Genomic DNA, 27922 nt, shown 5'->3' with positions numbered 1-27922 from the left:
TGCGGTTTGGATAGAGCCTAGGCTCAAAACAATCAAAGTAAAGTGCACCTTTAAATAGTACCGAGAAATGTGGTTTCACTATTGAAAATCTTTGTGATAGCTTTAATATATATTTTTAAATCTAATTATAAAATTTAAAGCTTAAAAAATAGTGTAGATCGACCATATCTATGAAAATAAATCTAAAAATACATTACAAGATGAACTATTTTTAAAACTTAAAATTCATTTATTTTTCATGTCCGTACATGTTGAGGTGGAGATATTTGGGTAACCAAACAACCGCTTCTAATGACAATTTTTTTAGGTGCGCTCTAATTTGATTGTTTATAGCCCCTAACTTATATAAACTTTTTCTTATTTTAATGGTTTGAAATTGATCCTTGTACAAACTTGTAACCCTACTGAGTTGAGGTCGAGTCGCCATGTCATTTGAAAAAGCCCGGGCACCGCGACCCCTCACTCTCTAACAGAGTCTCTTCGTAAGAACTCTCTCTCGCTCTACGTTCTTTAGTAAACCTGCACTCTCTCTCTTCGTTAAGGAACTCTCTCTCTAGTTTTAGAGAGAGACAGGCGCAATGTTCTGTCTAAGCCTCTTGGAGCACACCTTCCGCCTGCCCGCAGAGCTCGTCGCTCTCCCTCTTCCACAATCCATTAGGGGAGAGCTCGAGAAACTCTTTCTAGACAAGGTCGCTTCTTTTCTTTCCTCGATTTTTAATGCTTTCTCCTGTTTCTTTCATTGCATTGAATTATGCACCTCAAACTGAAAAAAAAATAAAAAAATTCAGGTTATTCCCAATTTGGGTCTCTGCATCTCTGTCTATGATATAAGGTCCATTGAAGGAGGCCTCATCTGGCCTGGTGAAGGTTCTCCTACTTATAAGGTATGCTTATTCTATGTCCAACTATTATTATTATTATTATTATTATTATTATTATTATTATTGGGCATAATCGTAGAATCTCTATAGTATATTAGCTCAATGAGAGATCTCAAAGGAATCAAATTGTATAGTCTGTATGTTTCATAGATGCTTGGACGGGTTTTTCTTTCAGGGCATGTAGTTGGTGTTTCATGTGAAATTGTAGTGTGGATTTCTTTATTTAGTGTCAGTTGTTTTGGATGATCAATTTTTGTAGGGGATGATAATCTGAGTTTATGTATGGGCATACCAAATTTATGCAATTTGGAGTTGTAAGCGGTTTTCTGTCATAGAAGATGACTAATTACATGCAACTGATGTAGTAGGAGAGAGAGATCTTAAGTTTTACCGTAAAATTCGAGCGTTAACTGTATGAGAAAATACCTCATTGCTGTTTATTTAGAAGATTGGTTTGTGTGTAAGAATTCATTACATGCTTATATTGGTTTCATTAGGAAAGATGGTGCATTGGTTCTTCTAGTTTTATTGTGTCAACTTTACATGGTTGTAATCGTAACAAATGTTACATGGTTCTTATTTTCAATTGAACAACCCAACGGCATTTTGGGTTCTTTCTAAATGTTCTTAAAAACACAAGTTCACTTGTGATAATTCATCAGTTTTATTTCGGGAGAGATTCTGAATTCCTGGATTATTTGAAGTTCTATAACCCATTATATAGAGTCGGATATGCATCATACAGAATCCAGGATTTGGTTTTGAAGTCTTAAAATTTACTTTCTTGTCTAGAAAATGAGAAGCAAACACAGCAACCCTTGAATAAAGACAAATGTCAGAAATCTTATGGAGAAAAACAAGTTTCCAGAATTTCTGATTCGCCAGGTCTGGGGGAAGTTGTTAGCTGCTTCAAAAGAAAAACAAAATAGATGAAAAACAGTCTACAAAAAAATTAGACCCAGTAAAATCAGTATCCATGGAAAAGTGGAGCTTGGCAACCTGTGACTGATTGCTTCGTTACAAAATCTGGAAGAAATCCAATGCTTAGATCCATGCTGAAAGAGTCCAACTGTGACTAGTTTGGTTGTATTTTTTGAGTAGATAAGACTCATTTGGATGACCCCTTAATTCCAAGATATGATAGGCCGTAATACTGATTTCTGAGCTCAACTACAAGGAAGATCTTATGGGTATTTTAGAGGTGGGGTGTAAGAGACTCAAGGCCTTGATCAAGAGACACTTAAACATGAAGATTTTTTTTTCCAGTGCCAATTGTCTAGAGGCAGCGGCTAAAGGATGGTGTTAGGAATTCTAAAATCTTCCATTCCAGTTTCATTGCCAATGTGAGAAGATGGGAAAATGGTATTCCCTAGTATCCGGGTTGATGACATGCTTGATGAAGAGAATTTTCATTTCCTTCTCTAGAAACAGTTGATGGATTGCAATTTAACCTAATTTTGAATAGGAGGTGCAAAGGGGCTCTTAAGTCTTGGATAACCATGCACACTGGGTTTAGCTTTTTGCTTGTTTTCTTTCAGGAATGTTGGTACCGTGTTAAATGCAATTAAATGTTCACCGATGAGATTTACTTTTGTTAATAGAACCTATAGATACATTCCTAGATAAATTTTGGGCTTGTATGGATGAAATAATTTGAAAGAACACAAAGGTGCATGTCAAAAAAAAAAAAAAAAAAGGAAAAAAAGAAAAAGAAAAGGAAGCTGACCTTCGTTTAATGTATATTCTATTCCTTACATGCTGTCTACCTGTTTAATATATTGGAATGCTATAATATTTTGGAAATGCTATAATATATTAGAATTCCTTTAACCCCTCTAATACAGCATGTAAGAGAAAATGGTATGATATATTACAATTCCTTTTACCCCTCTAATACAGCATGCTTATATGTGGGAAAAAGGCAGTACTGAAGTCTAGATTGCAACTCGAAATGTTGTATTCTCTTGTTTGCCTGAAGGATATGTTCTTTTGGGAAGTTGGAACCGAAATTCATATTGCTTGCTAATTTTGGAATATGAGCATGCTTCTTTAACTTCAAAACATAAGATTTTAGGGGAATGGGGTTGAGGTCGTGGTGGTAGCACCACTTGAACCCTAGCTACCGGTCTAGGTTTCCATTCCCACTGACGCATTTGAAAACTTCTAATTATTTCTAAAAACGGGTAGGGGCCTGTATTCCCCACTGATCTACTAAAAAAAAAACATAAGATTTTAGGGTCCGATTTTTAAGTCAAGTACATATTCTTTGTTTGCTTCACTCTACTCTGGTATTCTGATGCAGGTAACATTTAGGCTTGTTATGTTCCGGCCTTTCATGGGAGAGATTCTTGTTGGAAATGTTAAACGATTAGACAAGGATGGCTTACAAGGTACACACTGTGTTCTGCTCCATACCTTTTGATATTCATGGCTTTTATGGGTTTAATGTATAGATACAGGTTACATACATTTGAACTCTTCTTCCCTATTTGGATTAGGTCGGAGTTATGAACTTTTATTTTGTTAGTTTCCATGTTTTGCCCCTCGAGCCCAATACATTGTTCGTATATCTCCTGTGTTTTAAGGCTTAAGTTTAGATAAGGCATCTCAAATCATGTATTTTTCATTTTCACTTAGTCTCTTATATTACGAATCCACATTGTGCCCCCATTATTATGATTTCTTCCAACTCCAGCTGGATTTGTTGGTTCTTAAAACAAAGAGTTGACTTACTACAAGTTCTAGAGTGGGCTATAGTTTTCTTTTGGAAAAATTTTATACAGACCCCCAATTTCTATTCCATTTTCACAATAGAGCCTACCAATTTTTTTATTTCAGGCAGCATTAAAATTTTTCCAAAAATATCATCATACTTCCTCTTCCCCCCCTCCCTACCTGCTTTTCTCACTTTTTTACCTGAAATTTGACATTTATAATGTTACTTTACCCAATAATGACTCACCCGTGGATCTTCTCTCTCCTCTCTCTCTCTCTCTACATAGGCAATGCAGGTGGTGATGGTGCCTTGCCCATGATGAGAGAGAGAGAGAAGAGAGAGGAGAGAGAGAAGATCCATGGGAGGCAAAATGGGTTAAGCAAGAGCTATGAAGAGGGAAGAGTCTCCTCTCTCTCTCTCTACATAGGCAATGCAGGTAGTGATGGTGCCTCGCCCATGATGAGAGAGAGAGAAGAGAGAGAGGAGAGAGACAGAAGATCCATGGGAGAGGCAAAATGGGTTAAGCAAGAGCTATGAAGAGGGAAGAGAAGAGAAAGTTCTTCTTTGATATAAATAAACATTGTTAATGTCAATTTTCAGGTAAAGAAGTGAGAAAAGAGGGGAGGGAGGGATGAGGGGGTATGGTGATCTTTTTAGCAAAAATTTGATGTCCCCTGAAAGGAAAAAAAATTAGGAGAGGCTATCGTGAAATTGGCATAGATTGCACTTCTTCACTGAAATGTTCCTCCAAGGTACTTTTTGGATTTTTTCTGTCCTTCTTGGTTATTCTGCCATAGACTCTTTTATTTATACTATCTCCTTCCAAGTTCCTACTTTATATATTTGTTTTCTAACTATCTCAATTGCAATTATATTTTATCAAATAATAGGGAAAGCAATTTCTATAGATTTTTCACTTTCAATTGGAATATCATTCTTTTCGTTGTGTACTTTTGTGTACTTTTTTGTTTTTCCTTATTCTAATTTTCATTTAGAAAATTATGTATTAGTAGTATCTTATATCTCTACATGAAGGTTGCTCCTCTGGCATGCTGACTCAAGAGGCACAAGGCATAACCTTTTATACCCTCTTCCTGAAATATGCTTACAATTCTTAGTTAGGCCCCTCAAGACAAGCATATGTACATAAAAATACTAACAATTTGACCCAATAGGTACAGTGATTCACACAGACACACACATGCACATATGCACTAACAAACATACACATCCATGCTAGAATGCATCCTCAATTTGATTTCTGTTTTTCTCTGCAGTGTCTTTAGGGTTCTTTGAAGATGTTCATATACCTGCAAATCTTTTTCCTCAACCATCCCGATTGTAAGAATTCTTTCTTTTGCAGATGACTTTATAAATACTATATTTTTGTTTGACTTGAACATTTCTACACTTGGTTGACGCTTTCTTTTTTTTGTGGTTTCCCACGTCATTCTCCTTCGATTTTGAGGATTTATAGTATGGAGGATGGCACTTGGGAATGGGATTGGGATGGGAATGAGCAGTACATTTATCATTTTGAGAAGGTTTGTGTGATTCACTTGAAGCTTTTACTCATTAGTATTTTTATTCAATCTAGAATTCTAGATATCAGAAAGCAAAAGGAACAATTTGACTTAATCTTGTATATGTCATCCCCAAGTGCTGATACTATGTCTGTATGATTTAAACATGAAGATCCGTTTCCGTGTGCACACTGTTGAATATCCTACCATTCCAATTGATCAAAAAGCTAATGCAAAACCATTCGCTCCTATGGAGATAATTGTAAGAACTTACTTCTTGCCCTTCATCATGTTTTGATTCATTTTGAAAAGGAAGGGAGGAAGTTTGGGTACGGTTTGTTTAAGCAAACACACTTAGTATTTGTGCAGGGCACTATCCATGATGATGGTTTGGGTCCTGTTTCATGGTGGGAAGACTGAGAGCTTTTGTCATTCTGCAAGGTTGAGGTAATTCTTGGTTGGGCCTTGAGTTCAATTTAACTGTTATACTGTTTTTATTTAATTTCTGATCCCATGTTTGCATATCTCTCTCTCTCTCTCTCTCTCTCTCTTTCCCTCTTATCTCTCTCTCTCTCTTATCTCTCTCTCTCTCTCTCTCTCTCTCTCTATATATATATATATATATATATATATCATTTGGGTGTGTGTGTGTGTAGGCTCACTGAGCATAGATTGCTACTGGATAGTTAAACTCATGTCTTTCTCTCTCTCTCACATACACACTCACACACACAAACACACATAAATGCAACTTCATGCTCAGTAGTTTTCTGTTGTCAAAGATTTAGTTCATCCTCTCTCTCTCTCTCTAAATATAGGGATGGGAACCTGAAATCTGGAGGTTCAGATCTTTAAATTATTAGATTGTGGAGCCATTGTTGCTGTTTTGCTCATTACTATGTGGCTTTCAGTGAAGGGATGCTGATTTTCAACCAGCCATATAGTTTGCCGTCCTAACCAATGTACATGCTCTTATGTTGAGATTCATTTGTTATAAATGGAAACCATGTTTTTAAGAACTGTATTCGATTCTATATCTTTAAATGCTTTCTAGTGTGTTTATTCTGTTGACACTAGTCTTTTATCTGTTAACAATTTCATGTTATCTTATTTGGCTACGGAAAAGTGAGGCTCTTTCTCTTTTTCCCTAGGTTCTTTTTAGGAAGAAATGGTCTAACCTTTGCACCTACAGTACTCTGTTTCTCTTTGATGAGGCTTTGAGTGCCTGAACTTTTGCCATTATGCCTGGGCTTTGTATTTGGTATTGGAAGCATCTATGTTACATATACTAAAGTTTTTGTGTCATTATTATGCAAAAAGGGCCATTCAACTTGTTTGATTTCCTATCTACAATGGCGCACTAAGTATGAGGTTTTTGTTACATGCTGGAGGCGTTGGTTTTGTTGGATTTAATAATTCTATCTTGAGTCCTATAAAGTTTTCTGATATATTGAATTAGGATAAATTCCTAATTTCATAGAACTCCTTTGAATTTGAATAATGTATCACCTTCTCAATTTTTTGGAGTAATTTATGAGTTAATTTTGTTATTTGAAAACGAGTATATTAATTAAAAAAAAAGGGATTTGAAAAGTAATGTACTACCTTCCTAATTTAAATTGTTAATTGCAGGTTTACTATTTGACAATAATTTATACCATTTCAATGGCCTGAAACCAAGCTATATGATGCCTTTCCTAATTTAGCAAATTTTAATTACAAACTTTCATTCTCTAAAAAACAATTTTGTGAATTAAAATATTAAATTATAATAGTTTATAATTATACTAATTTAAAATAAATTATTTTAAAATTGAATTTTTGTTTTGGTTGTCCTATTTGAAACAAAGTTTGGGTTTTTTAGTTATAAATTTGTGTTAAAAGATATTTATGATAATTTAAAAATAAAATATGTGATAAGAGATATATGACCTTCCAGAAATTTTATATTTTTAATATTGAATTTCTAATTAAGTATTTAATAAAATTGGGACATTGCAGCTAATATTGACCATGGTCTTTTTGCAAGGATACAGTAATTGAGAAATGCCCTGATCCTTCTTAGTGAAAAAATAATTTGTTATTTAGAAAATCATTCATGTTGATATACAAGAGGATCTAGGTTTGTTTTTTTGCCATGTTTTCATTACAATTTTTACTATTCAGAAATAATTTATGGTATTTTAAAACATCAGATTGTAAAAAATAATTTACAACTATAACAACTTTAAAGAATGAACCTGGAGTTTGCATTTATTTATGTTCCTATTTTTTAATATTGCAAAACGTTTGGAGCTTGCGTTGTTTTTCTTTTGTGATGCTTGATATGAATAGGTTTTCTTGCTAGTATTTTGTACAGTGAGTAACTCAAGGCTATTGTTGGATAATAGAATATTCATGATAAATAAGGCTTCTTTGTATATATGATGGTTTGGATTTTCGATTTATCTTTTTCTATATCTTTTAATAAAATAAAAAATATGTGCGGTTTTTTATTTTTATAAATGAATTTCATTATTTTGTGTCGTAACGCATGTCTGATCTCATCGATTTTTGACAGCATACTCAACGGCCCTAAGCTGTTCCTTTACACCAATTACTCACCATTGTAGAATCATCCACCATTATAACTTTGAACTTCTTCTTTTTTTTTTTTTTTCTTTTCTTTTATGACAATATGCACTTTTATTTATTTATACAAAAGAAAAAAATACAACCCTTCACAAACAATATACTCACTGTGGCTACTAAACAAGGCCAAGCTTTCTATGAATCATCCACAGCATAAAGCATATGGGCTAAGATTGCCCCAATCACAATGTCACATCCCTACAAGTTTGAGCATCCAATCCTCTATTAAACACATGCTTGTAAAAAATATTAAAATAATATTCTCAATAAAATAAAATGATCAAAATACTCTTGAAACTTTCAAGGGTTGTTTTGGTCATTATGTTTTATTAAAAATAATTGTTAATATTTTTTGTATGTGCGCCGCAATGAGAAGATGGCACCATTCAAATTTTATATTCATGAAATTTGTATAAAAAAATTAAACATAAAATACTTTGAAGCGTCGGATCTAAGATCAAATAAAAAGTGGTTTACATGATCAAAATTGGACAATTGGATGGTAGGGGAAGCATAGATCTTTTACATTATAGGGAAAGTATAGACACCTTTCCCACTAAACAAAATGTAGCCGAGAGTATAGACACCTTTCCCACTAAACAAAATGAAGCCGAGATCGAGAGAAACAATACAAAATACAATGCATGACACTTTAAAATTGAGTTCGAAAGCTTAAATGCAAAAAAAAATTAAAAAAATGAAACACTGGTCATGAGAACCTCGTGTTACTGGTGCAATAAAAATCTAATGCCCAAATGATTCTTTTACGTATGATCAAGCATCAATGAATTTGCTTCTGTCACGTATTCTGTTTTTTTTTTTTGAACGTTCTTTCACGTATTCTTTTCCTCAAATGATCCTGATAACCTCCCTTTTTAGAGTGCTGCCATTCTACCCCACAACCGTGAACTTGGGGAAACATTCTTAAAAACCTGTCCTCAAAATTTGCCGGTCCGATTCATCAGCCCGGCCGTTTTCTTTTCCTTTTAAACTTTGGCAACATAAATCGGCATCCTTTTTTTTTCTTTGAACTTTGTCACCATGCTTTGAATCAAGAAAACAATGAAGATGGATTCTTGGATTGCTCACTCCAATACACTAAAAGATCTGCATCAGGATAAAAATCATACCGGTAAAAGCCCATTCTTTTCTGTTCTTTTTATTGGAAGAAACATGAGATGTGAAAATTGGAACTGGTAATCAATTTGATTCCCATGGACATGGTCGACCATGTGAGAGATCGATTATGATAGCGAAATGGGTGACTCTATTAGAGAACTGAATTATTTTGGATTACGCGAATCGTCTAGTTCCAACCCATTTTATTTAGGGTACGGTTTCTATAAGGTCGCAACCTTAAACAATCCAATTAAGGCGCACCTTAAAATTTTATCATAACATGTAATTTTGTTGTAAAAAATTCTTAATATTATCTTGAAATCTATTTTCATACCTACTTATAAAATTTTAAATATAAAAAAAGGTTAAAATCAAGTAGATCTATAAATATATGAAAATCTTGAAAATGGACGGTCTAAATAATGTGTTATAAGATGCACTATTTTCGAGATTCAAAAACTTTTTTTTTTTTTTCATATTCATAGATCTTGATGTCGAGATGATTGATTAGAGGGCTTTTTCAATACTAAAACAACAGTTTCAATAGATTTTTGAGGTGCATCTGTGATTCTACATTTTACTGTTGTAACTTTATATAAACTTTTTCTTTTTATCTTTTGTCGTCTGTTTTTACTAAATTTAGTTTTCAAATGAATGGCTTGGTTCTTTGTTGGAACTAGGAATGAATTCGATTCCCATGGACATGCTCAATCATGTCAAAGAAGGAAAAAGTTAATATAGAGCCTAGGCTTTAAACAATCAAATTGGAGCCTACATTAAAAGGATAGGTTGTTTTGATGCTCAAATATCATCAAATTGACTATCTCAACATCAAGATGCACAAACATAAGAAAGATATGGATTTCAAGTTTAGAAAATAGTGCATCTTGTAACTCATTTTTGGACCATCGATTTTCAAGATTTTCAAGTTTTCATAGATCTACTCATCTATACCATTTTTTAAGCTTTAAATTTTATAACTAAAGATGAAAATATAATTCAATGCCATCACAAAAATTTTCAGTATTGAAACCATATTTCTCAATACTATTTGAAGGTGGGCTCTAATTTGATTGTTTAGTGCTACGGCTCTATACAAACTGCACCTGTCAGAAAATTGAGCGAGTTTATTAGAGAACTGAACTATTTTTCATCACGTGAATCATCTAGTTTCTACCTATTTTATTTTTTATTTATCTGTTTTTTCTAAATTTTATTTTTCAAAATAATGACTTGGTTCTTTGTTGGAACTGGGAATCAATTCGATTACCAGAGAATTAGGCGAGTCTATTAGAGAATTGAACCATTTGGATAGTGTGAAGCACTTAGTTCCCACTCATTTTTTTTTTTTTTTTATAGTTTGTTTTTTGGAACTGGGAATCAATTCGATTACCAGAGAATTAGGCGAGTCTATTAGAGAATTGAACTATTTGGATCGTGTGCAGCACTTAGTTCCCACTCATTTTTTTTTTTTTTTATAGTTTGTTTTTTCGAAACTTTATTTTTCAAATCAATATTATTATTATTATTATTATTTTGAGCTGAATCACACACCTGAGAATTAATCCAATTCATATCCATCAAGGCTGAATTTTTGGAAGGCCTTTCTAATCAATTTTTTTTTTTTTTGGTGTTGGTGAGTCAATGGGGTGAGGGCCCCTTCTCTTGATAGGAATTGAGCCTGGAACATAGCCTTGCAAATCGTCAAGCTCGAACCAATTAAGCCCAGGATCTTTCCCTAGTTGAATTTTTGAACCATTAAAAACACAACTTTCTCCCAAAAATAAGGAGAGAGAGAAGATTAGCATGGCCCCTGCACAAGGACGACACGCACAAATCGAAAAATGGGGCAACTTTTTTCTTCCGAAGAAAACATATAATATGATAAGAGACTGCAAAGGAACTTCTTATGGGCCGGTGAAGCAGAGAAAAAATGTGTTCATTTTATAAAATGAAAAACAATGTGTCAGACTCTGGCTAAAGTAGGTTTTGGGGTAAGGAAAATGGTGGATTTCAATATCGCATGAATGATGAAGTTAGCATGGAGGATTTTGGAAACTCCATCATCATTGTTGGCACGGTTCTTCAAACATCGATATTTTATAAATTTCTCTACATGGGAGGTTGAAGGAAGTAGAAAATGTTTTCGTCCATGGAATGGGATTTTACTTGGGTTATTTCATTTGAAAGGCAATGTACATTGGAATATTGGTAATGATCAGATGGTGGATTTATAGGTGGAACCATGGTTAGCAGGTCAGTCACTTTCAGATTTGCATGATAATGACATTCAAGAGGATTTGGGGGCTACTGTAGGGAGGAAGGCTTCAGACTTTATCGGAGGTTCACTTCAATCTTGGGTTCTGCCACATCCCACATTTGATTTTTTGAGAAATATATGGAGGGAAGTTGAGAATTATACTCTTCCTCTACAACCCAAAAAGGATTCTCCGGTTTGGATTCACTTTGTTGATGGTCTATTTTCTATTAAAAGGGCATGGGATTTTATTAGGCATCAAGGTTCATCACAACCTATTTTTCGTGCACTTTGGTCCTCTAAATGCTACTGATAGGCGAAATGGTTCTCATGGCTGGCCTTGCATAATCGATTGCCCACCTCATTTTTATTGTAGCAGCGGGGTATGCAACTCAACTATTTCTGTCCCTTTTGTAGCAACCATGAAGACCGCCTTATTCACTTATTATGCCAATGTGCTTTTGCACAGGGTGTATGGAGATCATTTGCATGAAGATGTGGATAACGGTTTGCCCTCGGTACTTCTGTCCCTGATGTACCTAGGTGATGATTACTTTTTAGGTTTAAATTACATGGACTTTGTAATATTTGGTCTTTCATCTTTTTTTACTGCTATTTGGTTTTTATGGGAAGAGCGCAATAGAAGAGTATTTGAGTCGAGACCCACCAGGAGAGAGCTTATCGTGAAACAGATTATCTTACATGTTCAGCACTAGTAGAAGTTAAAAAGTCGTATTTCCATTTATAAAAAAAAACCATAATTGGTAATCTTCAAATAACTTGGCGTTAGCAGAGGTTAGATTATCTTATTCCGGTGGCATGATCTTTTCATGAAGCACAGAATTACAAGCTTAATATTGCAGGTGCTTCCTTTAGAAATCCAGGTTTAGCAGGTGGTGGTGGAGTCATCAGGAACATAAATGACGGTTTCATTGCTGCTTTTGCAAAACATTTCAGAATTTTTGGCACTTGAGGAAAGAATTCAATTGGTTCATAAAAAGAATAGCTTTCCAATACAGACAGAAAGTGATTCGATCTTATTTGTGAATGTCATTCAGAATCGATACAGTGCTCCATGACGGCTAAAGATGATTGCAGATAATTGTTGCACCAGGCTTTTTTCTCATCGATGATCTATTACACATGTTTTTTGAGAGTCAAACATAGTTGCTGGTGCCCTCGTTAAGAGGGCATCTACTGGCCTCGGTGCTACTGTGTAGTGCCATAGACTATCAGATTTTATTTCTTTTAGTTTATTACATGATCTGGTGTAATTGCCTTACTATAAGATTGTATGTTAATTATTTTTCTCTGCTCTTTTATTAATGAAAAACGGATTGAGGGCCTTCTCCCCCACTTATTTACTCAAAAAAAAAAAAACTATAATAGAAAAACAGATGGGGGGCCTTCTCCCGCACTTACTTACCCAAAAAAAAAAAACTATTGTGAATATAGAAATGAAGCTATTTTTAACATTCAAAAGCGAAATAATAGAGAAATGAAGCTATCAATCTATCTCCGTTGGGGAACAAGGTCATCTCCGTAATTTGGGAACGCACGCCCTTTCGCGACAACCTCTCTCGAGATTCTTTGCCGCCCCTAAGGGATTAGGGGTATTTTAGTAATTACTATATCCATTATTTTTCGCGATTCTCGTTCCACACTCCACTATCGCTGCCTCTCTCTCTGGTTAGCCATTAGAGCTCTGCGCCAAAAACCCCAAAGACCCTAGAATTCTAAGAATTAGGGCACAAAAATGGCTATTTCAATGGGGGCTGCAAAGGCCACCTTCAACCTACGGTCCAGAATTCCCATAACTTTCTCTTCTCAGACTATCTCCTCTTCTTCTTTCCATTTCCCTCTCAGAAACCCTGTTTTCCATTGCCCTAGGCCTAGGGTTTCTTACCTCGGTTACAGGCGCCTGAGAACTAGAGCTGAGGTTGATAACGGCGCTCATTTTGATTTTGATCTCTTCACCATAGGAGCAGGCAGCGGAGGAGTAAGAGCTTCACGCTTTGCAGCTGCTAATTATGGTGCATCGGTCGCTGTTTGTGAGCTTCCTTTCTCTACCATCTCTTCTGAATCCACAGGAGGGGTTGGTGGAACGTAAGTTTTATAATTCCTGCCTTTTATTTCTCTCCATCTCTCTCTATCTTCTCTCTGTTTTCTCTTTTATTTGTTTTCATTTCCATTTCTGCTCTGCATTTCTTTTATTTTTGATGGGTATTTCCATACTAACGATTATTCTTTTTGCAATATTTTAAGGGAGAAATTTTTGTAGATTTCTTCCTTTTCATCTTGTTTACGTTCAGAATGGAGAAAATGTTTTGTTTTATATTGATGTGGCAGAAATCAGATATTTTTTTGCTCAAACAAACCGAGAATTTTTAAAAAATATTGCTTCCAATTTAAGTGTTGAGAAATTTTGTGCCAACCCATTATTCATGGTAGAGAATATTAAAATATAATAATTGAATGTAGATGATTTTTGTGGTCCAGCTGTTTTCCTTTTATTATGTCAATAAAGTGGAAGATATCATCAGATGTTTAATTTATCGAGATATCACTAATCCAATGTAAAGTATGAAGATATAATCTGAAAAGGATTTTCATTATCCTCTATAGGTGGATATTTTACGCTAACGTCTTCTAGGAGCTCAACATGTCTAGTTTACCCTTACCCTTATCGTAAAACCTGTAGCCTTTTGAACCATTGGAGTATCCGATAAATTTGCTTTATCTTTGCATTGATCCCGGATCGAAACATGAGCTGTTGGTCTTCATTTTTATAAGTTGTTCAAATCAGGTCTCTTACTTGTCTTAAGGGTCTACTATGACTTTGGTTGCAACTCTGTTGAGGATATGCATAGCCGTGCTCAATGCTTGACCCAAAAAACTTTGGGTAGACTAGCATATGCAATCATGGCCCTAGTCATCTTTAGGAGGGTACTATAATATGGGCAAGCTATTTATGCTTCCCCTACAGCATAGAAGTTCTATCCTCTCCCTTATCCAACCGTCAATTCTGAATGGAGGGCTAAGATTGCCCCAATCAGAATATCATGTTTCTACACTATTTTATTTTTAGTTTTTTTTTATAAACTGTTTTGACACCAAATTTTGGATGTCCATTCTTCTATTAAACTCGCACTAGCAAAAAATATAAAAAAGATAGTTTCAATAAAATAAAATGACCAAAATACCCCTGAAATTTTCAAGGGGTATTTTGGTCACTATATTTTATCAAAAAGTTATTTTTAATATTTTTTATAGGTGCCCCCCAATGAGAAGATTGCACGTACCAAATTTCATATTCATGCAATTTGTATAAAAAAAATAAAAAGTAAAATACTTTGAGACGTCGGATCTAAGATCAATTGGTGAGTGGCTCTCTTGATCAAAATTGGACGGCTGGATGGTAAGGGGAGGATAGAACTTCTATGCTGTAGGGGAAGCATATAAACCTTTCCCCTATTATACCTCTTAGTTGCACTATTTTGTTGTAGTATATAAGGCACGATAACATGTCTTTTAATCCTATTGTCTTTACTAAAACTGTCAAAAATGCTTTTAAAGTGAATAGACTAGATCATTGTGTATATGTCTTGAAGAGTGGGAGTAAATTTACCATACTCTCCTTATATGTAGATTGATTGGAAATGACTTGGAAATGATTGATACGACTTAGGCATAGTTTTCTTTTCAATTTGATATGAAAGACGTGGGTAATACATAATATATCCTAGGATAAAGATGACTAGAGATAGAAAGTCGAAAATGAGCTGTTTGAGTTGTGAAAGATAACTTTAAGCTATTCTTGAGATTCAAAATGAAAAATTGTAAATCATTGGCCACTCTTGTTGTCAAGGGAGTAAAATTATCTAAGAAGGATAGCCCATTAAAAAGGAAAAGAAGTGCCTAATGTTCCCTATGCAAAAGATGTTTGTAGCTTGGTGTATGCTGTAAAATGTACATAGCCAGATTTGAGCTATGCTGTATACCTTATGAGTAGGTATCAAAGATTTGCCGACAAAACCCATTAGAAAGCAAATAAAAAGAATTTTAAGGTAAATTAAGGGAAGTAGGGAACTAAACATTTTAAGTTGTGTTTTCAAGCATATTACCTTGATGTTCTAGGATAATCAGATGGTAATTCTGCTAGAGATAAGGATGTAGCAAGTCCACCTCACGGCATGTTTTTGTCTTTGGAGGAGTAGTTGTAGCCTAAGAAACAAGGGTGTGTTGCTTGATACACATAGGAAGCAAAATACATTGCACGTACTTAGGTTGTCTAGGTAAAGTACTTGATTAAAGTTGCAATTAATCGGCGAGCTAATCTAAATGTTCTATGACAATCAAGCCGTAATTATATTAATACAAAGTGGGGAAAATAGCTCCAAGGGTAGGTACATAGTGGCGCAATACTCCTAAACGCAAGATATAGTTGTGACGAACGAGGTTACTATAATTGTAAGTTATTTGCCCTCATCCAATATGATTGCAGAACCATTGACAAAGGGTGTAAGTGGGGAATTATTTTCCAAAGACATTTGGTTTTTGAGAAAAGGTTAACTTTATTTTTCAAGCACATTAGCTTAATGGAACTTAAAAATGTTAAGTTAGTTGATTGTCATGAGTGGCAAAATTTGCATTTGCATGAAAATCCTAATGATGAAATTATGGACATTTGTCATGAGACGCATATCTGTGAGAGAGTGAGAAAAACATCTAGACAAGATATTGTCATTAAGGTTATGCTCAAAAGTGTGAGTAAACCTTTTTGGGCAAATTGTAATGTTCGACCCTCATGGCCAAGTGGGCGATGTTGGCACGTGTGGCAATGGGACCTCATGTTGCTACTCCTATTCTTATGGGAAGAATCCCATGAGAAATTTAAATGCTTATGAAATTAAAATCAATGTAATATCATAGATAATGATTGTTGGTTCAACGGCTCAATGGTTGGGAGGTATAAGTCTTTGTTTTGGGAGGGCGGTTTCTTTGAAACCACTGAAAATAAAAATGTTTGACTTCCATCCTTTCCATATAAAAGGGTTTTAGGGAGAAGGTTTTAACATGGTGAAATATACAAAGCTTTTTGCTAGCTTGCTTCTTTCGCTCAGAGTCTAAAGGTTCTTGGAAAATTTGGGTTTCGTCAATAACTATTCTCGTTACATCCCCTCTTGGATCTACTACTTCGATGCTCATCCTTCCCTTCGATCTTTTGCTTTCACTTGGAAAGCGGCATTGTCTCTATGAGAGAGGCAAAGTTTTTGGAAAAAGAAAATTGGAATTTAGACAAGGGAAAAAACGTGGGTTAACGAGGTGTTCAATTCCCCTAAGGCTAGTGATTGTAGAGGGGTTCAAAGTCGTAAATTTGAGAGGGGATGCTGTGAGGCCAGTGATTGCGGAAGCCCAGATCTTCCAATAACTTTGACTCTTGGAGAGAGAAACAGGCTAACAGGGAGCTCTATATTTTTCACCATGTTAAAACCTTCTCTGTAAACCCCCTCTTATATGGAAATGATGGGAGTCTAACTTTATGATTTCAAGGGGATTATGAGCAAAATGACCCTCCTAGAAAATAGGCTGACGCTCATCCTCCAAACTATATAATTATTGAACCAAAAACCATTTTAGAACATTGTTCATTAGCTATAATATTGCATTGAGAAGTAATTAGTATAATAGGACACATGTAACATTTTCTCATGGGATTCTTCTCATGAGAATAGGAGTAGCACAATGCCAATATTTTCTTAGCTTCCCTTCTCTACCATCTCTTTTGATTCCACAGGCAGTGTTGGTGTAATGGAAGTTTCACAATTGCCTCCCTTTCTTCTCTCTCTCTCTCTTTCTCTCTCTCTGTGTGTGTGGTATGGCCCTTGATAGATTAGAATGGCGGAACATGATTAGTGTAGCCGATCCCAAAATAGTTGGGATAAGGTTCGAATGGTGATGATGATAATGACTCTTTGTGTTGTCGTTTTTGTTTGTTTCATTTCCATTTTGGTTGTGTATTTCTTTTCTCATTCCATAACAAAAATTATCTTCTTGCCATACAAGAATACTGCTGGCAAGGAATTTTAGTAGGCTTCTTCCTTTTCATTTGGATTAGTCGTATGCCTTCATAAATGGATAAAATGTTTATTTTGTATTGATGTGACAGTAATTGGATATTTTTGCTCAAATCTACAGAGAATTTTCAAAAAGTATTGTGAACTTAAAAGTGCTGAAAATTTTTGTGCCAATACATGCTTCATGGTAGAGAATATATAAACTATAATAATTGAATGTAGATGATTTTTGTGTTGCAGCTATTTTCTTTTTATTGTGTCAGTAAAGTGTAAGAGTTTTGAGATATCACTATTTCATTATAAAGTACAATTATCGTCTGCGCTTCCTATATAGTTCGAATGAGCCATAAACTGCTGTAGAAGTTGTTCACTCAATTAGGTGAAAGAAGAAACAGAATGGAGATAGGCCTTGAACCTGCATCTTACTAATTTGAAAAGTTAAATATCTTTCCATTGGGAGCATACAATGGCGTTAAAAATATTCATAGGGGAATTCATCACCATTTCTTTTTGGTATTTACAATTTTGGAGATCTTTTTATTGTGTAAGCATGTTTAGTTCTCTTAATTTCCCTTATGCTTTAGCTTGCCTCTGATATAGATAGTGTCAATGTGATGCTGATAAATGTTTATAGTTCCTCATTTGTTGTGTCATTTAGCAGACTGGTCTCTCTCTCTCTCTCTCTCTCTCTCTTCTATTGCTGTGTATGTGCATGCTCATGTGTGTGTGTGAATGAATGCCTCCAATTACTTACACATGCTATACATTTCTATTTGTCACACATGCACATATATGAATAATTAATTGCAAATCCCTGCATGCTTCCCCTCCCAGAGCACCAAACATAGATTTTGGATGGGGATTGGCATTGTACTGAGAAGGTTGCTGTTAAAAGTTTCCAACTACCATTTTGTTTGGTTAATCTGTCTAAGTATCAGTTAAGTTATAAGGCAAACAACAATGCTGACACACTTATGAAATAAGGGTTGACAGGGCCTCAGTAGTCTACAATCACTTCTCTCCCTAACATATCTCAAATCCCATAGGACAGTTTTGTAGATGAAGCCCCAAAGACTATCTTGTTGCTTTTCTCCACCTATTTTCTTGAACATGTGTAAATTTTATGCAGCAATAAGACAGTTAATTTTTGAAACAAAATTTATATAGCTCTTCATAAATTGTTCCCAAATCCAACTGTTACATGGTTTCGAAGTGTTATGTTTTACAACTGGTAAGCAATTTGATTGCCTGAAATTCTACAGTCTAGAGTTCAACGCCAAATTTTCTTACAATTGATAGCACGTCCTAGAATAATTAGTTTTAACTTGGAATGTTTTTACATCTATTTATGATGGTTTCTATATTTGTAGGTGCTTCATAAGTTGTTTGTATAGCCTACACTATCATGTGGCTCATTGTATTAAGACAGTAGGTGCCTTCAGTTCTATGGGCAATGGGCATGTGACATTATTAGAGGCAAACACAATAATTGCTCTTTATTGGTTTCCTTATGCAGGTGTGTACTTCGCGGTTGTGTGCCAAAGAAGTTACTTGTTTATTCCTCCAAATATTCTCATGATTTTGAAGAGAGTCATGGGTTTGGATGGTCCTACCCTGCTGATCCAAAGCATGAGTGGAGCATCCTGATGGCCAACAAGAATGCTGAGCTTCAACGCCTTACTGGGATTTACAAAAATGTTCTGAACAATGCTGGTGTAACCCTAATTGAAGGCCGTGGAAAGGTTGGGTGCCTTCTCGCTTCTGAGATCAGGTTATAAATTTTTCTAGGGAATTATATAAAAAAGAATCTCTCTATTGGCTACTATCATGGGATTTTTATTCATTGTGTGGATTTTAATAATTCTATGTAATTCTCGCCCCATTTAAGAATTTAAGGAGTCATTTACTGCTACACTATCAATTCATTTGTACCATATTATAACTATTTGTAGCCAAAAAAGGTTATATCATCCTATTTTCATGGGTTTTTTTTTTGTGGATCTTAATGGTTCTATTTACAGATTGTAGATCCCCATACTGTTGATGTAGATGGGAAATTATACTCTGCAAGGCATATACTCATTTCTGTTGGTGGGAGGCCCTTTATTCCTGATATTCCTGGCAAGGAGTATGCAATAGACTCAGATGCTGCGCTAGATTTGCCCTCAAAACCCAATAAAATCGCTATAGTAGGGGGAGGGTACATAGCTCTGGAGTTTGCAGGCATTTTCAATGGGTTAACAAGTGAGGTCCATGTATTTATTCGTCAGAAGAAAGTTTTAAGAGGCTTTGATGAAGAGGTATAGATGTCTTTTGTTGTTATTATTATTATTATTATTTTCTACGTTTGAGTGCCACGTTGAGTGATCCACTTCTAGGTTTTTTGTAGATCAGAGACTTTGTGGCAGAACAGATTTCTCTAAGGGGAATTGAGTTCCACACTGAGGAAACCCCACAAGCCATACAAAAGTTATCAGATGGTTCACTGTCATTGAAAACCAACAAAGGAACCATGGATGGTTTTTCTCATGTCATGTTTGCCACTGGAAGAAAACCTAACACAATGGTTTGTGTTTCTTGCAATTGTCTCTGTTCTTGTGTTTTTATTGCGGTTGCAGATTTTGGGCAACTGTTCATGGCATTAGGTCTGAACTTCCCATTAATGTGCAGAATATAGGTTTGGAGACAGTTGAAGTGAAAATGGGGAGAAATGGGTCAATCGAGGTAACTCCTAGAGACTGTTGCACGTGATTTTATCCACTATAATTGAATTTTCTCAATTATCCAGTCTCAATTGTATGGGTTTGATTGCTATCAATCATTTTTAGGTTGATGAATACTCCAGAACTTCTGTTGAGTCCATTTGGGCTGTTGGTGATGTCACCGATCGACTGAACTTGACTCCAGTTGCTTTGATGGAAGGATGCGCATTTGCAAAAACTGTTTTTGGCAATGAACCTACAAAACCAGATTACAGGTATGTTTTTTGTGTGCAGTTTAATATTCAACCTATCCATTATTGTAAGTAATAGTCCAAGGCTCTTTTTCATGAGTGCATGAAACCAGTATCAGTTGTTTTGGTTCTGATTGTTATGTTGCTGTTTTTATAGTGCTGAACTAGTTTAAGCGCTGGGGTAGTTAGGGTATTCGAACATTAAATGTTTTGTGATTTTCTGCATCATCTTGTGTTTCTTTAGTTAATTGCATTCCATCAAAAGGACTCTTTATTGTTTTCGTGGTATTAGCGCTGGTGTACGCTTCATTGAAATATAGAAGTCTTTTAAGTGATATTTGAGGTTCACAGAACTATTTAGAGAACATGCTTGTGCTTCATGATGAGAAATACCTCAGTTGGAGAGGCTAGTTTTCACCGTCCAAGTAGAACACATTCTGCAAGAGCTATTGCTTCTGCCAGAGCTACTTTGGTAGAATGCCTTCTAGATGTGGGTGTCTTTCATTAGGCTCTTCTAGCATTCCCTTTTGGTCGAGCTGTCTCTTTCCAACTCTGTCTTTGAACTGTCTTGGACGACAGATGGATGAATTGATAGATCGATACATAGATAGATAAAATGGGCTTATTAATATTGTAGCTTTGTTCTTGAATTATTTAATAAACTGTGAAATTTTACCTTTAAACAGAGCAGTTCCTTCTGCCGTGTTCTCTCAACCTCCAATTGGAACAGTTGGCCTCACAGAAGAACAGGTGAAAAGAGCTATTAAACTTTTCTTGTCACCATAATATAAAAATTTATATAGTTGTCGAAGGAAAAGAAGAAATTTCTCCAACAGCTTATTGATTGCCTTTTTGTTCACATGTTACTCAAAATGCTTTCCTGTTTTTGTATAGGCAATTAAAGAGTATGGAGATGTTGATGTCTTCACCGCCAACTTCAGGCCTTTGAAGGCGACTCTCTCAGGACTCCCTGATCGGGTCTTCATGAAACTCATTGTTTGTGCCAACACGAACAAAGTCCTTGGGGTGCACATGTGTGGAGAAGACTCACCAGAGATCATGCAGGTTTAGTTCTTTAAATTTTTTATTTTGTCATGCTTTTCTCAAAACTAAAGTTACTTCTTTAAATTCTTTATCTTGTCATGCTTTTCTCCAAAATAAATTTACTTATTTAAATTCTTTATTTTGTCATGCTTTTCTCAAAAGGTTCTTCTTTAAATTCTTTATTTTGCCATGCTTTCTCAAATTTTTTTTTTTTTTATGGTTTTAACATTTTGCTTTTATTTTGTTACAATAATTTTTTTCTGATGAGAGAGAGTTATGACTCCTCTTGGACAAGTGGTCTACTGTCATGGATTCTGCAGCTTAAGTGATTGTCAAACTTATTTTACATTGAACTGATTCAGGGAATTGCAATTGCGGTGAAAGCGGGGTTAAACAAGGCAGATTTTGATGCAACAGTGGGTATTCACCCCACAGCTGCAGAAGAATTGGTTACAATGAGGACCCCTACCCGAAAGATCCGGAGAGATACAACTCCATATGAGGTATGTTTTTTTTTTTTTTTTATAGTGTTGACCATTGTAAAGAGTAAAGATGTACAAGTTGTCAAAAGAATAGGCTACCCACAACTCGGGAGCTTTATACTAAACCCACCGAGAGGCTGGTGTGGGTCAAAAAATTCTGTCCATCCAAAAAAGGGCAAAGGTAAAAGGCTAAAAACTCCAAAACCACAAACCTAAGATCTCTAAACTATTGCCGTAGCTGCTCCTTCTCTAGCGAGAGTGTATATCACGTGAATTACCTCCCGCCAGGTACGTGTCCATGAAATGGGAATATGCCTGCAAATGTCAAAAAAATCTCATCAGACACGTGAGCGGGTCTCCAGGTGGGTGTGCCTCCCCTGAGGCCCAGAGGACGACATTACTAGAGTCGCCTTTGACGACCAATTCAGTGCTCCAGTGAGGGTTGAAGTGTTTGAGGCCTTCCAATAGGGCGAGAGCTTCCGCCATAGTGGAATCAGCTCGGCCGATAGGTCTGGCGAAGGAAAAGGGGGAGAGGCCATGGTGGTTTTTGAAGATGCCCCCAGTACCGGCCGGTCTTGGGTTACCAAGTGAGCAACTGTCGAATGTAACTTTAGTTTTGCCCAATTCCGGAGGTCGCCAAAGAGGCAACTGAGGGATGGCTTTAGGCCTGAGATAGAGGAGTGATTGATGGAAGTCCAAGGCTGAGAGGTGCTTGAAGCAGCTATGGTTCGAGGCCCAAAAGATAACCATGGATTTGATGTTGTCCCTCAAGACATGGAGTGGAGAGTAACGCCCTTGAAAAATGCGGTTGTTGCGCTCGAACCAAATGGCCCATAAGATAGCCGCTATTGAGGCCTTCCATAGTAGAATGCCTGATTTGGCCATGGGAGGAACTTCGCGTATTCAAACATGTGGGGTACTGACCTAGGGGTGACCCAAGACTAGTTGAACAGTAAAAGTTAGTCCTTCCAAAGTTTGCTGGCTAAGCTGCAGTGAGTGAAGAGGCATGGATTTGTTTCCTCGTCGGCCGTGCTCATTGCACAGCAATTGGGAGTGACCAGCCTCTTCATTTTTTTTAAGAAACGTTCACTGTATTTCATTAAGACCAAAATTACAAGAGGTGTGGCGAACCCTAAGGGTCACACTATACAGGCGCAATCAGGGTCCAAACTGTGTACAAAAAAGGAAGAAAGCAACACAGAGAGGCCAAGAGAAAAAGGCTTTAGATCCCCAAGATGGGGACTGGATGCCCCCTCCTTAGCCAACATATCAGCATCTCAGTTGGCTTCTCTATACACGTGTTGCCAAGCGATGCTGAAATCTTTGGTGATATACAAAATTTATTAAAAAATGTCATCAAGACGCCATGGCCAAGCTGAACGATTGGAAGCCCAGGTGATTATATTCTTGGCATCTCCTTCCACTATCAAGTTATGACTCCGAGAGGGGTCACACTTGCGAAGGCCCTCCAAGAGGGCAAGGGCCTCTGCAAGGGTGGGTTCTGCGATACCAATAGCGCGAGATAAGGACATCAGAATACTCCCATCACTAGCACGTAGGAGCCCCCATATACCAGAGGGTCCTAGGTTGCCAAGGGAGCAACCATCCAAATCAAGCTTGAAACCTCCGCTTTCTGGTGGTCTCCATAGGAGGTCCTCGAAATATTAGAAGAGTCTTCTTTGCAATTGGTCTACCGTTAAGACCCTCTCGAGAGGGAATCCAATTATAGACCTGGATTTTGGGAGGGGTGAAGGATAGCCAAGCTTTGGCGACAAGGGAAGAGGATGAGGTGGAGGTTGGGATGGAATGGAGTTTGCGGTTAAAGGAGGAAACTGAGAGTGAACCGTCTGCACTAAGGGACGAAATTTCTTTGACCTGGCCCTGGGGAGAGATATAAACGGAGTGGAGAAGGGCTGAGGCCTGAAGGAAGGCTTCGAACTTCCGCGTCATGGAGGTGTCTTCTAAAGTTTGGATTTCCGAAGTGAGTAGTGCCTACCATTTGTAATGAATCCGCAATTGAGACATTGTTGTTCTGGCCAAGCGGAAGAGGTTGGGAAAAAGATCTCTCAGGGGAGTGTGGCCTGTCCAAAGGTCAGATCAAAAGTTAATTATGTTGCCCACCCTTGCATGGATGCAAATAGTAGCTTGAAGGAGTGTAGGCAATGCAAAAATGATCTCCAGGCACCTGAGCATGAATTGCAGGCGGTTTTGAGGGGAAACCAGGGAGGATGGTGTAGGCGATTTTTGTGGCACAATACAACTTGCCACAGATAGCTCTCCTGGGTGGCCTGATGCCACCAACATTTGCCCAATAAGGCCAAGTTGTTAAGTTCGAGGGAGCGAATACCTAGGCCGCCTTGAGATTTCGGCTTGCGAACTGTGGTCCAGGAGGTAAGGTGATGCTTCCTGGATTCACCGTCTCCAGCCCACTGAAAGTTGCGCATGAGTTGTTCCAGGCGTGAGGCATCAGCGGCAGGTATGTGGAAGAGGGACATTTGGAAAATGGGGACATTGGAAAGAGTGGCCTTTAATGAGGGTTACTCTACCTATTGGGGACAAGAATCTCCCTTTCCAGGTGGCCAACTTGTGGTCATATTTATCAATGATGTGCTCCTGTTCTCTTTGTTTAGGCTTGCCATGGCAGAGGGGAAGGCCCAGGTAGGTGGAAAGGAGGGTGTTCACTGCACAGTCCAACCCATCGCAAGGTCCTGGGTGGCCTGTGGCTCCATGCCCATGCCAATCATTTTCGATTTGGCCATGTTGACCTAAAACCCATGGCCAGTTCAAAGCACTTGAGGACAACCTACTGCTCAGAGGCCCCACAAAAGAGTAGGGTATCATTAGCGTATTGAAGGTGAGAGATGACGGGGCCTTCATTGGTGGTATTGAATCCCGCCAATAGGCTGTTCACGGCCATTGACCTGCTGAAGACTTCGGCCACGATGGCAAAAAAGAATGGGGACAGGGGATCCCCTTGTCGGAGGCCCCTAGAGGAAGGGAAGAAGCCCTTGGGGGTTCCATTGATGATTATGGCAAAGAAGGCGTTCGAGATGCAACTTCTAATTCATTTGCGTGAACGATTTCCAAAGCCCATGCGGTGCAGGGTTTTGTCCAGCACCGCAAAAACAACATGGTCGTAGGCTTTTTCCTAGTCCAATTTTATTAGGTTTCCTGGAATCGTGGATTTGATTCTTGAGTGTATACATTCGTGCGCAACGAGGGCTCCATCTAAAATTTAGTGGTCTTTCACGAAAGCCCCATGATGGGGGTATATCACCCATCCTAGCATGTCCTTGAGTCTAAGAGCCAGGGCCGTACCCAGTGTCTTGTAAGAACTGTTAATTAGACTTACAGGTCTAAAGTCCTTGAGTTCTTCAGCCCCTTCCACTCCAGGGATAAGGGCGATGACAGTGGCGTTCATACCTTTATTGATGATCCCTCACTCATGGAACTCCGCAAAGAAGGCAAGTACGTTGGGTCGGAGGGGTTCCCAGAAGTTTTTGAAGAGAGCTATGGGAAGCTGTCGGGGCCTGGGGCGCCCAGGTCAGAGACAGCTTTGAGGATCTCGTTTTTGGGGAATGAGCGCTCCAGCCATAGGGCTTGGTCTGGAAAGAGAGGTTGGCCATCTTGGGGGTAGGTTTGATAGGTGAGTTGGAGATCTACGTAAAGAAGTCAATAATGGCTTTCTCCATCTGAGGGGCTTGGTCGAGGATGACAGCCTCAACTACTAACTGGGTTATGGTGTTCTCTCTTCTACAATTGGCTTTATGGTGTTCTCTCTTCTACAATTGGCAGTTTTGTGAGAAAAGGCCGTATTGAGATCACATTTAAGCCATTTAACCCTCGAATGTTGTGCTCAATATATCTCTTGCTTTTTTAGGGTATTATGATAGTCCATCTTGAGTTGAGTCCTGAGTTTGATTTCGTTGGGATTGAGGGGGCGGGACTCTTCGTTCTAGTCCCAAAAGTTGATAGCCAGAAGGAGGGGGATTCTTTAAGGCTGTGGAAGTTCCCAGGAAGCTGCCTACTAGGAGGCCCCTAGGAAGTTGGAGTTTCATTCGGAAGCGATAGGCAGCCCACCTGTGCAGTCGATTGGAAACTGAGGACCACCATGAGGAAATCAGAGAAGGCAGGCTAGGCTCCTTGAGCCAAGCCAATTCGAAACGAAAGGGTCTAGGCCCTCCCCAAGCCAGCTGTGTGTTGAAGAAAATGGGCTTGTGGTCTGAGGCAGGTTTGGGAGGGCAAAGGAAAGGGTGCCAAGGAAGTGTCCCAATCATGGTTGCTCAGGTATCGGTCCAATTTGGAGAAGGGGGGAGAGGATGAGTGGTTGGATCAGGTTAAGACTGCTCCTAGGAGGGGAATGTCGATAAGTTCATGTCTGGAGATGAAATATGAAAAATTGAGCATGGATTAGGTGATTCTTGAGCTCGAGTTTCTTTCGAATGACCACCTTGTGACATTAAACGCCTATGCACCAATGGGAAGGGGGATAGGGGGCAACCTTGTCAAGCTCATCCTAGAGAAAACCTCTGGAAGAGTCGGAGTTGGGGTCCATAGACTGTTGTGGATTTTCACGGAAGCCTGTCGAAAATTCTAGGGAGGGTGATGGTCACAGTAAAAGAGGTAATGTGGGAGGTCACAAGGGCATGGGTCCCAAACAACCTATATGCCAATGGCACCATTGGCTTCAAGAGCCACCCATTGGCAAGGTCTTTGACCCCAGACCTGTCGGACTTGTCCAAGAGTGGGGTGGTGGGGGAGAGGAAGCAAATGTCATTAAAATATAACTTCTGTATATTTATTGGACCATTTTGAATGATGAGAATAACTTAGGTGTGCTTTTGATATCGCACCTTTTCTTTTCTTTTTTTCTTAAATTGGCTTCTCTTTAAACTGGATAGAATATTTTGTTGGGCTAATTAATAAAGGAGACAAATTTGTGCCCAGTTTTAAGTTGACCCTTGGCCAGAACCTTTATGCAGTCCCATATTGTCAACATTGTATATCTTACTACTAAATCTGAATAATGAGCATTAGCCCTTGTTTTCCTGCCATTCTTTGATCGAAGGGAGTGAGGAAGCTTAGTCTTTTTTACTCTGTTTTAGTCTCCCCTTCAAACAAAATGGTGACTAGGTTATCTTCCTTGGTGCTTCCTCTCTCTGCATCAATTTCCACTAATGCTCATCCTTATCTTGTGGCAAAATATCTGATATTTTTTGCTACTTGTCTTTCTGTTATAACTGGTTTATTTTTTGTTCTTTTTTCTATGAAATGTGACTTTAGAATACAAGATCTCTGGTCTCTTATTTTATGCTTTTGCAGGGGGAGTTGATGCAGGAGCCAAAAGCAAAAACTGCAGCTTAATGAACAAACCTTAAACCTGAAAGTGAGTTTGATGTAAATATGCACGTATATACATCTAATATGAACCCACTGTGCCCACACACATATGGGGTTACCTCGAGTGGCTTAGTGACCTATCATGAGCATGCTCTTTAGGATTTACCTTACACACACACACACAGGGAGGTGAACTTGGTTTAGAGAGAGAGAGATGAACTTGGTTTTTATGTGGGACAAATTTCAATCCCGCAACTTCCCTCATTCAATCCGTGTCTCACATCGCCCAGGACCAAGGGCCATGGCTAACTGCTTCCCTTGTTAAAAGAAGTTTTTGTGGCTTCTTCTGAAGCTTAGAATAATTTGTGTAATTGGTTTTGTGATTTCAGATCCAACTATGGCCATCAATGTTTCACTCCTTGTGGAAAGGCACCAAAAGGAAATTTAGCACCAAAGGTCCAAAGGATGGAAATTCACCAAGGAAGCCTTTAAATTGGTGCGGGCCTGGTATTCTGAGATGATTCCGTGGTTTTCTGATTCAAGCTGAAAGATTGTCTTATTTCTTAACAAGTATTAGACCCATGCCAAAAGTGAGAATACGAGTTCTTGTATTTTTTCTTTTTTTGGTTAAGTTAAAGCAATATTCAATTCTGTTTTGTGAGTGGGTTATCTTTGGGGAAGTAAAGATAATTACGGTCAATAATAATCATATAACAATTTTCCCAATTCCATCATGTTTTAGCTCCCATGGAAGTCATTGCAGTTATATATATATAAAAAAAAACACCGTTCCAGAATATCATATTCCCTTTCTACTTTTGTAGTTATTTTCTGGGCTTTTGAATAAATTCTTGCTAAAGTCTCTCTCTCTTTCTCTCTCTCACTTGTACACATGGGGT

The 27922-nt window shown here is 37.6% G+C and overlaps 2 protein-coding genes, 1 long non-coding RNA gene and 1 pseudogene across 14 annotated transcripts; all 4 read left to right on the top strand.

The window, feature by feature from the left end:
- Positions 1 to 566: 566 nt before the first annotated feature.
- LOC18429514 (RNA polymerase Rpb7 N-terminal domain-containing protein) lies at positions 567 to 6245 on the top strand. 9 transcript variants are annotated; one of them, XM_011623301.3, is made up of 8 exons: positions 567 to 689; positions 789 to 884; positions 3184 to 3271; positions 4875 to 4938; positions 5075 to 5141; positions 5293 to 5382; positions 5490 to 5567; positions 5939 to 6245. In XM_011623301.3, the coding sequence occupies exons 1-7, from the start codon at positions 579 to 581 to the stop codon at positions 5538 to 5540; spliced, it is 567 nt and encodes a 188-aa protein (XP_011621603.1). In that variant the 5' UTR covers positions 567 to 578; the 3' UTR covers positions 5541 to 5567; positions 5939 to 6245. The 9 variants fall into 9 exon arrangements, with proteins under 9 accessions (XP_011621603.1, XP_020519957.1, XP_088717700.1 ...); XM_020664298.2 differs by having other exon boundaries at positions 5479 to 5567; XM_088861574.1 differs by having other exon boundaries at positions 5066 to 5141.
- A 2401-nt stretch (positions 6246 to 8646) lies between these two features.
- On the top strand, positions 8647 to 11674 carry LOC148782988 (uncharacterized). The gene is made up of 3 exons (XR_016051860.1): positions 8647 to 8883; positions 11108 to 11510; positions 11597 to 11674. It is a non-coding gene; the product is annotated as an uncharacterized LOC148782988 (long non-coding RNA).
- On the top strand, positions 10611 to 10729 carry LOC148782989 (U6 spliceosomal RNA; annotated as a pseudogene).
- Positions 11675 to 12727: 1053 nt separating the features above from the next.
- On the top strand, positions 12728 to 27752 carry GR (glutathione reductase). Of its 4 annotated transcripts, none has more exons than XR_016051857.1 (11): positions 12728 to 13233; positions 18721 to 18946; positions 19226 to 19504; positions 19583 to 19770; positions 19875 to 19928; positions 20033 to 20181; positions 20844 to 20907; positions 21052 to 21222; positions 21564 to 21704; positions 27006 to 27069; positions 27413 to 27752. XR_016051857.1 is itself a non-coding variant. In XM_011623300.3 (11 exons), the coding sequence occupies exons 2-10, from the start codon at positions 18851 to 18853 to the stop codon at positions 27045 to 27047; spliced, it is 1173 nt and encodes a 390-aa protein (XP_011621602.2). In that variant the 5' UTR covers positions 13066 to 13233; positions 18721 to 18850; the 3' UTR covers positions 27048 to 27069; positions 27413 to 27752. The 4 variants fall into 4 exon arrangements, 1 of the variants encoding a protein (XP_011621602.2); XR_016051858.1 differs by having other exon boundaries at positions 18721 to 18975; positions 19594 to 19770; XR_016051859.1 differs by having other exon boundaries at positions 18721 to 18975.
- The last annotated feature ends 170 nt before the right edge of the window (positions 27753 to 27922 follow it).

The sequence above is a fragment of the Amborella trichopoda genome, chromosome 3, assembly GCF_054954075.1.
Source record: "Amborella trichopoda isolate Santa Cruz 75 chromosome 3, AtrichopodaSantaCruz75HAP2 v2.0, whole genome shotgun sequence".
Taxonomy (NCBI): domain Eukaryota; kingdom Viridiplantae; phylum Streptophyta; class Magnoliopsida; order Amborellales; family Amborellaceae; genus Amborella; species Amborella trichopoda.
Note: the sequence above shows the minus strand (reverse complement) of the source record. Positions and strands in the feature narration are given on the sequence as shown.

Bases quoted from the DNA above. Each gene is read 5' to 3' on its own strand.
- LOC18429514 (XM_088861573.1), top strand. From the start codon at position 579: ATGTTCTGTCTAAGCCTCTTGGAGCACACCTTCCGCCTGCCCGCAGAG. The intron at 690-788 runs GTCGCTTCTTTT...AAAAAAATTCAG, and splicing joins AGAAACTCTTTCTAGACAAG to GTTATTCCCAATTTGGGTCT. The intron at 885-3,183 runs GTATGCTTATTC...ATTCTGATGCAG, and splicing joins AAGGTTCTCCTACTTATAAG to GTAACATTTAGGCTTGTTAT.
- GR (XM_011623300.3), top strand. From the start codon at position 18,851: ATGGCCAACAAGAATGCTGAGCTTCAACGCCTTACTGGGATTTACAAA. The intron at 20,182-20,843 runs GTATGTTTTTTG...ACCTTTAAACAG, and splicing joins CCTACAAAACCAGATTACAG to AGCAGTTCCTTCTGCCGTGT. The intron at 21,705-27,005 runs GTATGTTTTTTT...ATGCTTTTGCAG, and splicing joins GAGATACAACTCCATATGAG to GGGGAGTTGATGCAGGAGCC.